Here is a 13,404-nt window from a genome sequence, read left to right on the forward strand (position 1 = left end):
CACTACTATTTTTAGCTATCCCACATCATCCTCTGGTCATTGTAAAGTTGTCATAGTTGCTCATCAGGGTGAGAAGCATTGGACCATAAATACATTTTCATTACGACAGTGATTCCAAGGTTATTAAAACATATTTTGAATACTGTGATTTTTGCATTTCGTTTGTCACAATATTAGGTCGTCATATTTAGAAAAAAATGTAAAAAAATATGTACTAATGTTCTAACATTAATGAAACTATGCATTTATACAAATGAGGAGTCTAGGGGGAAAACTTGATAAGTCACATTTTCCTGTTTTTACAAGAGAACAAATTCAAACTTTCAACACACTACTTTCCCCCTGTATACCATTTTTAAACTTTTACATTTCTCAGTACTTACAGAATTTTTCATCTGCATATTTACCATACAAAACTACACTGGTGGTGCTATTTAACCCATTCCCTGTGGCAACATTGAACGGAAGTGCTTCCAAGAAAAATCATCTCTATGTAGATGCCACCGCAAAATCGTTTCATCATAAATAAATAACTATAAAAAGACTTACCACATACTGAAGCTAAGGAAAACAATCTATGTATATACTCTGCCGCAAATTGTAAAGTGCAAAACAACACTCATTATAAAAATAATATTTTTCAGGAACCAAGAAAGCATTATGAATGGATTGTTTGCTCAAAAAGACTAATAGAAGCACAATAAAGTGATGTCTATAAAAATGACTTGCCACAATACAACCACCGTGAATTTTCAAATATCGTCTATAAATAGATGCTCCGCAAAAAAAAGACCACTTGTAGAGTGTCTGTATATAGATGTGCTGCAGGTAATGGGTTAATGTCATCAACAACAGCAAATCAATAAATTTGGACTTGTCAGGTTTCCCCCGAACCCTTCAAATATGGAGTAGTAAATACAAATATAAATTTTGGTCGAAAAATCTAACATGTGTTAGGAGTAGCTATCCTGGGTTAAAAGGTGAGGGCAGAAGGTGTGCTTATCCCACCACAATACTTGTTTAACAATAAATTGTTAAATAATATAAGAGTTCATTGGGATCGCATCTCATTTTGTTTAAATATATGATACACTCCCCTCCGCTCCCCTGGACATATAAAGTTTAAACAATCATCCCCTTGAAATATCGAAAGAACTAAAATAAATTATTAGATAACATAAGGGTATCATTCCAATGGTTGTTACATTTCATAATTGTTATTATCAGAGTTTGTAAAATTGTAACGTGATATTGTTATATCTCAGAAAGAAGAAAGAAATCTTGGACCTGCAGGAAGAAGTAAGACGGCAGAGGGAGAGGGAAGTGGAAGAGAAGCAAGTACGAGCTCTGGAGAAAGAGCGAGCCAGTTGGAGAGCCTCCTTAGGTGCCGAGAAGGGGGCACCTGAGAGGGAGAGGGAGGAGAGGAGACCTGAGCCATCGCCACGTGTGGACTCGTGGAGGAGAGGTGGCTCATCAGAGCCTTCGCAAAAACCAGCAGAACCATGGAGACCAAGTGGTAAGTGCTTTCAAGAATCTTTACATAAATTAAAGGTGTCACAATAGCCCGTGCTTATGCACTTGGTAGCACCATTCTTTACGTTTTCGTCATTGATTCCTCTTTTGAAATGATGTTCTCAAAATGCACTTCCTTAGGGTTGTGAAAAACACACTTAACGTTTAGTAGACTGAGCCTCACGTGAAGGTACACTCTGCAGATGGGACCTTTTCATGCACATGCTTTTTCAAACTTGCTGTGAAGTACAAAATAAATCGTAGCTCAAGAACCAATTGTCGTAGAGAGATGAAATGTGTTTTGTTTGCTTTCTTCCTTTCTTTTAGTGGAGGTAAAATTTATACATTGTGCTTACCAATAATGAGGAAGAAGAAGAAAAATGATTTTATTTTTAAATGTCATACAACCCCCTGTGTCCCCCCACCCCCAATAGACCGAAGTGAATGGAAAAAATGTAATATATAGCAGTTGGACATTTCTACAAAGTTTCATTGGAAGCAGGCTAATACTTCTTGCGCGAAAAAAAATAACAATGTATAACAGCGGTAGTGTTCCTAGCTGATCAGAAAAAATCCAGAATTTCAATAGTGACAATGGATATATTTTCTTTTAATTCAAATATGTCATACCTTTATTCTAGGGATGGGTCGATATGAAATTTTGGCCGATACCGATAAAGTACCGATATAAAATTTACCGATACATATTTTACCGATCCAATATAAAATTAGAAATTGTCCTTGAAGAACCTGAAAGGTTCACTGACCTCTTTAATAAATGTGTGTTTCAAGGTGACCGCAGTACAAGATAAATTGCATATTTAGACATTTACTTTTTTAGAAAGAAGAGCATGGATATTAACCATAAAAATTACAACAAAATGGCAGAATTTTGCACTAATTTATCAGATAATAATCGATATATCGGATCGGTAAAATAATCTGTAATTTTACCGATAAACCGATACACCATTATGCCTATATCGGCTGATACCGATAGAGTACTCATTAATCAGTCCCATCCCTACTTTATTCATATACTAATTAATGAACAAACAATTCAGAACTGAAATATCACATGTTGTTTTCAAGAGATGGTGTTAATTGCTATCATGTAATGCCACCTGGTCTGGACAAATTTCGAACTTTGGGCCATAGCCCCTGCGTACCCCCTGAATCTCTTATTCATGCATGTTACTAAATTGTTGCTTTTTGCGCATTATTACATGTAAAATTGATTTTTTTTTTTAGAAAAAAGCAATAGTTTAGAAATTATAGCTCTTTTTATGTATATCTCTATCTCATAATATTACAAGGGGTAACTATGCTTGTTAATAACAGTAACAATGGACATATTGTTTTGTAATTCCAGTATGTCGTACATTCATATGTATACTTATGAACAAAAAAGACAAGTCAAATATCATGTGTAGTTTTCAAGAAATGCCACATTAATTACTGCCATGTAGTGCTGGGGTCTATATATTAGGGTGGATCAAATAAAAACGGAACCGGGGCCACAGAATGAAATCAACAAGGTTTATTTCAAATGTAATCTCCAAAGTTACACAAGCACTTGTTCCACTGTTTCTCCAAGCGGTGAATACCCTGCTCGTTGAACTCCTTTGTCTGAGATTGGAACCATTTGCGAACATTGTCCATTGTCCGAGTGGAAGCGCTGACCCTTCAATGCCTTTTATCAATTAACCAAAGATATGGAAGTCGCATGGTGATAGATCAGGGCTATACGGTGGGTGTTCCAACACTGTCCACCCAAACATCGCCAACGTTTTCTTTGCAACAGCTGATGTATGTGGCCACGTGTTGTAACGCAGCAAAGCCACTCCAAAGGACAACAGGCCGAGCCATTTGGCCTTGATTGCTGCTCAGATGATACTGCTGCCCCGACCGCCTACGCATATCACGTGCTCACGCGAGACTATCCGAACCATCTCATCTGTGCCTGATCTATCCCGTCCTGAAGCTTCACCACCCCCCACTGTCTGTCGTATCTCTTCATTCCTTATTCTATCCCTTCTACTCTTCCCCAATATACATAACAATATACCGTACTTATCAATATAATTGACAAACAAAGCATGCCAAATATGAGATTTTCAGGTACATATTTTTCCGACCTTTGCAATGCTTGCATAACAGCATTGAAAATAAATAAATTGTGTATTGAAACTTGATAGTGAATAACTCTTGTACTATAGCTCCAATTTGAATGAAATTTTGCAGTTAGTGCCAATTAATCGTGGGAAAAACAAAGAAATAACATCCCTACCTGAAACATGAAGATTGAAGTGACCAAATTTAATTATATAACTGTACATACTTACGGACTCGTTATAATAATAAGAAGCAGCAGCTTGAGAGAATATTGAGACAAAATAAAATGACACAAATTTAATTCCACTCACTTCTAAAGGACACTAATCTTTCAGACAACAATAAACATTTCCTGCTACCTCGAAAATTCACTAATGAACGTTGACTCACCTTCTCTCCATTCTGTAGCATAGAATGCTGGAGATTCTCGGTTCAAATCCTGGATAAGGACAGAATCATTGTATTTGTCCCTTCATCAATTCAGCATGTTGCCAGCTTATATACACCATAATTATTTTTTTAATGTTATTTTTGCATTAAATCTTTATGTGGGTGAAGAAGAACATATAAATCAAAAGTATTGTTTATATTTGATAATATTTTATACTTAAATTTGTGTAATGTAAACAGGTTTGTAATGTGGACATGTATTTACTTTCTGTTTCAGGGAAGTTTATGGATCGTGAGCGTGAGCCAAAGGCAGACGAATGGAGAAAGCGGGATGCAGAGAAAGATGATAGAGAGAGAAGTGGCCTTAGAGAAAGGGGTGGTTTTGATAGAGGTGGCCCAGAAAGGGGCATTGATAGACCCAGAGGTGGCATGGGAAGAGAGAGAGGAGGAATGGACCGAGAAAGAGGTGGAATGGACAGAGAGAGAGGTGGAATGGACAGAGAGAGAGGAGGAATGGACCGAGAGAGAGGTGGAATGGACCGAGAGAGAGGAGGAATGGACCGAGAAAGGAGAGGTTTAGATAGAGAGAGAGATTCAGATGCTGATAGAAGTACAATGGTAAGTACTGCACAATTTTCTTCAAACTCGACAGTGTTAGTTGAGAATTCTTTTAATGAAGGTTTCATTGGTTTGATTAGTGGAGATGCAATGCAACAGTTTCGTTCTTGCTTTATACTGTGCATTCAGTCCCAATTAGTATGTATGTACAGTCAGTGTTAAATTGCCATTGTTATAGTGGGACCACACACAAAAAGACTTGTGCATACCCAAGACTCCTGTGCATTGTGCTCCTGCATGGAGGGGAGAGGCAGAGTGGAGCATGCTTCCTTATGGCATGTTGAACTGATGAAGAGGAAGGTGCACGAAGGATTTTGGCCAAAGGTTCTTTCGTTTGTGGACACTCTATGTTATGTTGAATAATCCACTGAAATTCCTGAAAAATAATTGTGCATCGTGTATTGTTTCCTTCTTTTTTCCATCATTTTCTGGCTTGCCTGCCAAAATTGAATATGGACTACATCAATTTAGTTTTGAGTTTTTCCATAACAGAGTCAATTTTCTCCCAACAAATACCAGTCTGATATTGTTCCATGAAGAATTCAGTTAATACTCTTTAATTCATATACGTACATGATCAGTTTAACAGGCAGATTTGCTTTTGAAAAACAAACTATGTAGTTAAACATGTACATACTTTATTGTAATTTATGTGTTAATACTCATTAGTATAACAACAAACTTATGCAGTAGCTCAGTCGGTAACTCATCTGACTACCATGCTAAAAGGTCCCGGATTCGATCCCCGGCCAGTTCAAATCCGGGAATTTTTCAAACGTTGGAATCGGCCCCGGCGTCCACCCAGCGTCGAATGACATGGGTACCTGGGAGAAACCCTGGGGGGTAAAGGCGGTCAGGGGCGTGATGCTGATCACATCACCTACACTCACGACCAGATCAAGAAAGTGTGGAGCGTTACCCCCCACACCCCCTATACGCCTTCGTGGCGTAGTGCTAAGACAGGGGATCACTTTACTTTTTTTTTTTTTTTTACAAGCTATTTGTGGAATAGGAGTTGTAAAATTATTGGCGATTTTACTAATACAGATCATGCCTTTATTGGCTGGTACCGATAGAGTACCAATTAACATGTCTCATCTTTATTTTAGAGATGGGCCGATATGAAATTTTGGCCGATTCCGATATAAAATTTACCGATACCGATAACCGATATTCTACCGATCCGATACAAAATTAGAAACGGTCCTTGAAGAACCTGAAAGGTTCATTGACCTCGTTAATAAATGTGTGTTCCAAGGTGACTGCCGTACAAGTTGCATATTTAGACACTTACTTTTTTAGAAAGTAGGGCATGAAGATTATCCATAAAAATTACAACAAAATGGCAGAATTTTGCACTAAATTATCAAAATTATCAGATCGGTAAAATAATCGGTAATTCTATCGATACACCGATATGCCTATATCGGCCGATACCGATAGAGTACCGATTAATCGGTCCCATCCCTAATTTATGTGTTCGTTGATGTATAAATCATCCATCAGTTAATTTCCTTTCTTTCTCGTGTTAGACTGGTGGTTATGCTCATTATGTGGGTTCTGAGTGGAGGTTTGGATTTATCGAGTGTATTGCGCATATTAATGTGTTACACCATCTATTCCAGGGAAGTTGGAGAACCCCTAAGTCTGCAGATGCCGATGTTGATGACAGAGATCCAATGAAGGAAAGGGGTTCAAGAGACATGCCTCCAAGGTAAACTTGTAATTACTTTTCATAACTTAGGGACTAGTTTAAGCATATATGCTTTGGATTCGGTTCTGGAGTGTAGTTATGGAGCCATGTTTCATCCATTGTAATATATCGACGGAAAAATTCGTGTTTATTACGGTTGAATATCGCTAAACATTGCTCCGAATCATCAAAACGTTGTTGCTTTTGATTGATTGTGAGCACGCGCGGCACCCATTTTGCACACAGCTTTCGCATGTTCAAATATTCATGCACAATATGTCCAACACGTTCCTTTGATATTTTTAAAGTCTCAGCTATCTCGATCAACTTCACTTTACGATCATTTAAAATTATTTTGTGGACTTTTTTTATGTTTTCGTCGGTAACAGCCTGTTTGGGGCGTCCACTGCGTGTATCGTCTTCGATGCTCATTTCGCCTCGTTTAAATTTAGCAAACCACTTCTCAACGGTTGATTTTCCTGGTGCAGAGTCCGAATAATGTTTATCAAGCCAAGCCTTGGCTTCAACAGTATTTTTTTTTTCACCAAAAAGCAATGCTTTATTAACACACGAAATTCTTTTTTATCCATTTTTTCACAATAACAAAAGCTGCTTCACTCACAATGCTATATCTCACAAACTAATTATCCGGCAGCTGTGAAATTTATACACGTATCTTTTGAAGGTTAGTACTAAGTAAAAATTACATGGATTTAATTCTATTAACGCCATCTATGAGTCAGCCTATGAACTTTTCAGCCCAACTGTTATATCATAGCACAAAGAGGTTTTTCTTAGAGTATCAACAAGGTGATTTCCAGATGGGCTTCTGAGCTTTTGAGAGTAATGTCACTCTTGTCTTCAGTGATTGAAGTGCAAAGATGTGTCAGGGTAAGATTATATAATAAAAAAATGACAAGTAGGTTCGGATCTTTAATTTGGCATGGATGTTTGCTTTTGCTTACATACAACAGACCTGGAAATAAACACACCACCTGGCATGTGTTCAAGAACTAAATACATGTGTTTTATGGTTTGTTAACGGCCAGTAATTTGGCCAGCGGAGAAGGCCATTCAAGTCCTTATTCGCTGGTCTTTATTCCCAAGCCAAGTTTAGTAATGACAATTATTGTTATCTGTTACAAGAAATTAGGACACTGAGACACATGGAAAGAAATTATTTAATGGACAGCCCAAATACTTACATTGTCAACATCTCACTACATACATTACCATAACAGCTGACTGTCGAAGTGAGTTGACAGGCCCATCATGCACTGGGTGAGGACAAGAGACTGTCGCTAGCCATGCGCATAAACAGACACTAGTACTGAAGCACTTCTTAGTAAACAATGAAGTTTGACTTTAGATCAGACCAAAAACTGTTCGAGCAAAGTTTTTCTCTCCCAGAGAGTTAGAGCGATGTATTGGAACTGTTTTTGATGTATCCTCTTTTCGCCCTTGGTTTTTCGGCTACGCTGCTACCAAGGTGGAAATGCTGCCTTCGCTATTGGTCAGTCTACCATAGCTCCACCCCCACGTGACTTAAATTTTGCACTGAAGAACGATAATCGCGTAGCACAGAAACACAATAACACCTTGTTTGAGAGTTGATTTTGGAGGACGAAAAGTATCTCTCTCTAATTAATTTTAACTGCTCACAGCTCAAAGTTACGTGGACAGTTAGTTAAAGTTATGCGTTCTGTGGCTGTCTAAACTTCACTGAGGCGAAGATATATTTTCGGGCAGGGGTGTAGTTCAAATTTTCATATCAGTCACATTGACAAGGAAATGTCCAAACTGTAGGCTGGCTGGCACGCTCGCAGAAATTATGTCGTCTGCTAGAGTTTATGTGCTAAACCATTGTTTTGATTCCAGCTGCATACTCCCTTGAGAACAGAGGGTCGTTGTTCAGGACGAGGGCGAGAGTCTCGTTGGGGTTTTTAAATTTTAAAATGCCTGAAGTTTCGGGATTAACTGCATCTCACTGCTTCCCTAAATTCCAACCATCAAGCCAAACATGAATTGATGGTGACATGAGCCGAATGTGGACTGGATGGATATCAGAGTTTATTGCGGGAACACACAGACTTCTTTCTCTCGAAGTAGGCGCGGTGATCTAATATATATGCAGGGCTTCATGGGAAAGAATGCTTGTTCATTTGAGACGGCTGTCCTTTTCTCAGAGAGCAGAAAAATGAGATCTTGGGGGAGTGTGGAGAAAGACCGATGGTAATGATAAAAGGTAATTGGTACATCAGTCATAATTATATGCATTTGGTGTGGGAAAGGTCCGGTGTAAGTAGTAGTCCAATCAGGTGCCATTTCTCCAACGTCCACAACGTCTACTATCGCTAATCAGGCTGGGTCCAGTTACGTGAAATTTCAACCGATTCTGATAAAATATTAATATACATAAAATTTATTGAAACCAATACTCTACCAGTCTGATATAAAATTGCAAGTATCCCTTGAATGTTTCATTACCTTCTAATTAATGTATGTAGATTACTACAATGGATTTTATTTTATGAAACGAAGCTGTGTATTTAGACATGTACTTTACAAATCATGGGTATATGAATTATGCCTTTATATTCATAAAAATAAGAACAAACTGGCAGAGTTTCGCAGTAAGTTACAGGCTATATTGAATCAGTAAAATTGTTACCATACACTGATATTCTTGTGTCAGCTGATACCGATAAAGTACAATTACTAATCTGTTCTATCCATAACTGATAATGTACTCTGATATAAAATGTCTGTTTCCGAATGGCTCATTCACCTCTTTCCTCATTTACTGTATTTAACTAGGTCTGAAAGAGATTTGCTTTTAGGAAATAATTGTGTATTTAAGCACCTGAATTAAGTACTCACTACAGAAATAATAAATGTGGCAGAATTTTGCACTAATTTACAGATTCAGGCTATTTCTATAAATTTTAGATCAGTAAAATTATTGGAAATTGCAAATTAACATGCAAATATATTTATCGGCCAATACTGATAATCTAAGAATATTATAGAGTAAGATTAAAGTGTATTTGCAGGATTTGAGTGCTCAATTTTTATTTTTTAAATTTGTTGAAAATGTCCAGTCACAGATATAGCAATTACACTTTTTAACTGCTAGATGTAAAGAGCATCCAAGTTGCAAGCTTGGATAATATTTCTTTGTTTCAGGAGAGATGAGAGAGATAATAGAGATAGAGAAAGGAGAGAGGATAGAGATAGAGACAGGAGGATGCCAATTTCAAGGTAAGAATGTATATATATTCTTTCCATCCTGCCATTAATTTTCAAGATGCCCATATGTATGTCATATGGATTGGAGAAATTTGCGTGTTGCCCTGGAAAACATGGAAAAGTTTGGGAATTTCATTATGATTTTTCTGTAGCCACTTTTGCAGCACAAGAATGTGTGTGTGAAAACATTGAAAGAGAGTGAGGTTGTAAGGACGATCTCAGAATATCCCAGGTTACAAGATTTCAGTGTGTGCCATATTCCACATTGGTGTATAAATATCCTAGAACTGCCTTGGGCAGGCAAGTAGCCAGGAGGCAGGCAAGTATTAATCTTCACAATGGAAACAACTGTTCACCAAGGCAAGTGCTGCCAAAATCACTAAAATTTCTGCAGAAAAATGGCTTATTCCAGGGTACTGCTCTAGTAAATATGAGAAAAATCTAGGAACACCCACCTCGTGATATTTCTCTTTCAATACTGAGTCCCATTGTAATTCAATACGTTTCATTGGAAGTTCGGGGAAGCGAGATATTTTTGTACTTCAGAACTAACCTGTCAATCAACTTGCTTAGTAGACACTCAGCACCGCACCTACACCTTAATTGAATGCAGGAATATACCTCTGTAGGGAAAATAGGTCAATCTGGCGAAGTTCGGAAAAAACCGAGGCTCTTTTCATGAGAAAAGGAAAGTGCACAGGATAACTTCAATTGTAGATAGCATTGCATGAAATGCATGTACGGCCAAGGTGAGCTGCAGCCCACGAGTTTGACATGGCTGTTCTAAGTGTGGTGTTAGCTAAAATATAGTGACTTATTACACACATTTTAAATACAGGAATTGCCCTAATGCCAACCTCCATGTCAGAGTGGTGAGCACGGCACACTATGACTCCACGTGTCTTGGGTTTGAATCTTAGCCTGGGCATGGGTGTTCTTTGCAAGTGTTCCTTCATCAATTTCTTCATATCATGGCTCATCCTCACCTTCCCTAATAGCTTTAGTCTGGATAAATTTGGTTCTTGGTCTGGAAAGTCCGGGAATTTTGTTTTTATGAAATTGTAGACACCCTGATGTCCACATGTAGGTAATAAATAGGTCCCACTGAGAGTTAGTAAGATGTATAAAAAATGTAGGCACAATTTAGAGTAATGATTGGATAGGATTGTACCTTAACGTTCAACATTATCAATCATAAAATTGTAGAAATCCTCATGTTCTTTTGCTTACTTTCAGAGGAAAGGATGATCGTAGAGGAGATGATCGTAGAGGAGAGCGAGGCCGTGGAGGAGGTGGATTTGAGAGCTCCGACTGGCGCAGCAAAGATTCTGGTGCTGAAAGGAGAGGAGATCAACGAGACGGAGATAGGAGAGGAGGAGGGGAGGAGAGGAGAAGAGATGACAGGGGCCGAGGAGACAGAAAAGAGGAGGATAGACGTAAGTGTTGGTCGTCTTAACCTGTGATAAAAGTTGTTAATATGTGGAATTTTTCGTAATGCCAGTGTTTGAAATTGTTTATCAAGTCTGGAAATGAGAGCATAATGTTATTTTTTACCTATCTTAATCGTTGGTTTGCCAGTTTTTGCTACTACAGATTCCATTGATAACCGTAAAAATGATAACAAATGTTTTGCTGATCCGGTACAAAATTGCAGATCTTCCTTGAAGAACGTGAATGGTTCATTAACATCCTTAATCAATGTACATAACCAGAGACTGAACTGTGCATTTAGACATTTACATTATGATACTAGAGCATATGTATAAAAATAAGAACAAAATAGCACCATTTTGCGCTAAATATATAGATATATTCAGAATCATTCACCTATTTTTCAACCTGTGTGAGCAAGATTTTTTTTATTTTATTTGCTATTTTATTCTTTAGTTTACATCTGATGCAAATATGACCTGAGCTATAAAACCTCCATAATAAATGTTCTCAATAAAATTACAATCTGCAACTTACTTAATCATCAAATATAGAATGGTCCACTTGTAGATCAACATGAGATCGAGGGTGGGAATTTTTACAACAATGACTGCTTAAATGAGCTCTTGTAATTAATATGATCATCACTCATTCTCATCACTGTGATCAGCCAAAATACAATACAATGTACAAGGCTCATTCAATATATAACCGGATATATGTTGAAACAAATATTTATTACAAGCACCAAAAGAACTACAGTACTATGTTTCAACATAGTCCCCTTTCCCCCAGTTCAATGCACCTACGCCAGTGCTTGATAAGGGCACTGATTCCACAGAAAAAGAATATTTTGGATGCGTGTGTAACCAACTGTCATGCACCGCTGACTGGACTTCGTCGTCATTGTGGAACCTCGATCCACTTAGTGCATCTTTCAGTGGGCCAAAGATGTGGAAATTGGAAGGTGCGAGATCAGGCAAATATGGAGGGTGGGGTAACTTTTAGGTCCTTGATGGTAGACAATGTGACGCTGGCAGTATGTGGTATTGCATTGTCATGGAGCAAAAGCACACCAGTGGACATCAGACCATGTCGTATCTGCAGAATGGCAGGTTTCAGTTTTGGTGCAAAAGATTGGAGTAGGTGGTACTGTATAATGTAAACCTCTGGGCAGGTAATGTTCAAGAATTGGCTCCTTGTGGTCCCAAAACAAAGTTAACATGACCTTTCCAGCACTCCATTGATCATGCACCTTTTTCGGTCTGAGAGACGAAGGATGTCGCCATTCCATTGTTGTCTTACATTCAGGTTCATAGAAATGAACCCAACTTTCATCTCCAGTGACAATACGATTAAGAAATGCCTCACCATCAGCTGCATAATGGCACAAAAGCTCCCTGCACGCATCAACACGTCTATCCTTAATTTCCGGTGTCAAACGTTTTTGGAACCCACCTCGCACACGCTGATCCTACACTTATTTCCATCTGGGAAGCAGTTTCACTGACAGTAATATGCCAGTTCTCCCGTATCAAGTTCTCCACTTGAGCAATGTTGCTTTCCGTGACTGCAGTGAGAGAGCAACCTGGACGCGGAGAATCTTCAACACTGGTTATGCCTGTTTGAACTTCTCATCCCACTTGTACATGACTCATACAGTTGTCACTGAACTGTCATGCGACGATGAATTTCTATCGGATACACACCTTCACTCAACAAAAATCTCACGACACTTCGCTGCTCCAGCTTGGAGCAACCCTGTAAGTGTGCCGCCATCTTGTGTAACTGTTTCCCAGCATCCCGTGCACGAGGCAGGCATGCCAGTCCCAGCTATGAATAGCTTACAGATGCCTTCACAAAATAAACATATAACAATCACGGTCGTATTTTAGATTTTTTATACTACTTTTGAATAGAACCTTGATTTTTCAGGGGCCAAAGTGAAAAATTTAAATGCAGGAACATGTAAAATCAGGGAAAGCTTTCTAACATTTTTCTATGTAGGGATCATAAAGACTTTCCCCTGTATTATTTTTTCTTAACATAGTTAGAAAAATATTTTGCCACACTCCTCTTTCAATTACATTAGATCTGAGAAGCACATAAATGCAAAATTAAATTTTCATGAAGATAATATTTGATAATATTCTTGGATTTTTCCTTTCTATTTGGAACAAAAACTCATTCTTGAAACAACCACACACTGTAAATGTGTGATTCACAATTGAAAAATAGAAAAGCGACAAGGAACCAGGATATGTTTGGGAAAGGAAAGGCAGTCCCATTATTCTATAATTATCCCTCATATTTACATTAGTCATGTACAAGTAAGTATTCAAGTATTTTATCATAAGAAAAGTAAATGCATATTTGAAAAAAAATATTTATTTCAA

The 13,404-nt window shown here is 38.0% G+C and overlaps 1 protein-coding gene across 2 annotated transcripts in view; it reads left to right on the forward strand.

Annotated features, from left to right (window-relative positions):
* Positions 1 to 13,404, forward strand: part of eIF3a (eukaryotic translation initiation factor 3 subunit a) — a 77,527-nt gene that overhangs the window by 61,031 nt on the left and 3,092 nt on the right. The window contains exons 16-20 of one of the 2 annotated variants that reach the window (XM_083116329.1): positions 1,266 to 1,516; positions 4,295 to 4,635; positions 6,261 to 6,349; positions 9,515 to 9,589; positions 10,814 to 11,013. In XM_083116329.1, coding sequence (XP_082972455.1) covers positions 1,266 to 1,516; positions 4,295 to 4,635; positions 6,261 to 6,349; positions 9,515 to 9,589; positions 10,814 to 11,013 — 956 coding nt within the window. The remainder of the gene's footprint in view (positions 1 to 1,265; positions 1,517 to 4,294; positions 4,636 to 6,260; positions 6,350 to 9,514; positions 9,590 to 10,813; positions 11,014 to 13,404) is intronic. The other variant, XM_083116330.1, reaches the window with a different exon arrangement.

Source organism: Lepisma saccharinum, unplaced genomic scaffold (genome assembly GCF_977018435.1).
Source record: "Lepisma saccharinum unplaced genomic scaffold, izLepSacc3.1 HAP1_SCAFFOLD_588, whole genome shotgun sequence".
Classification (NCBI taxonomy): Eukaryota; Metazoa; Arthropoda; class Insecta; order Zygentoma; family Lepismatidae; genus Lepisma; species Lepisma saccharinum.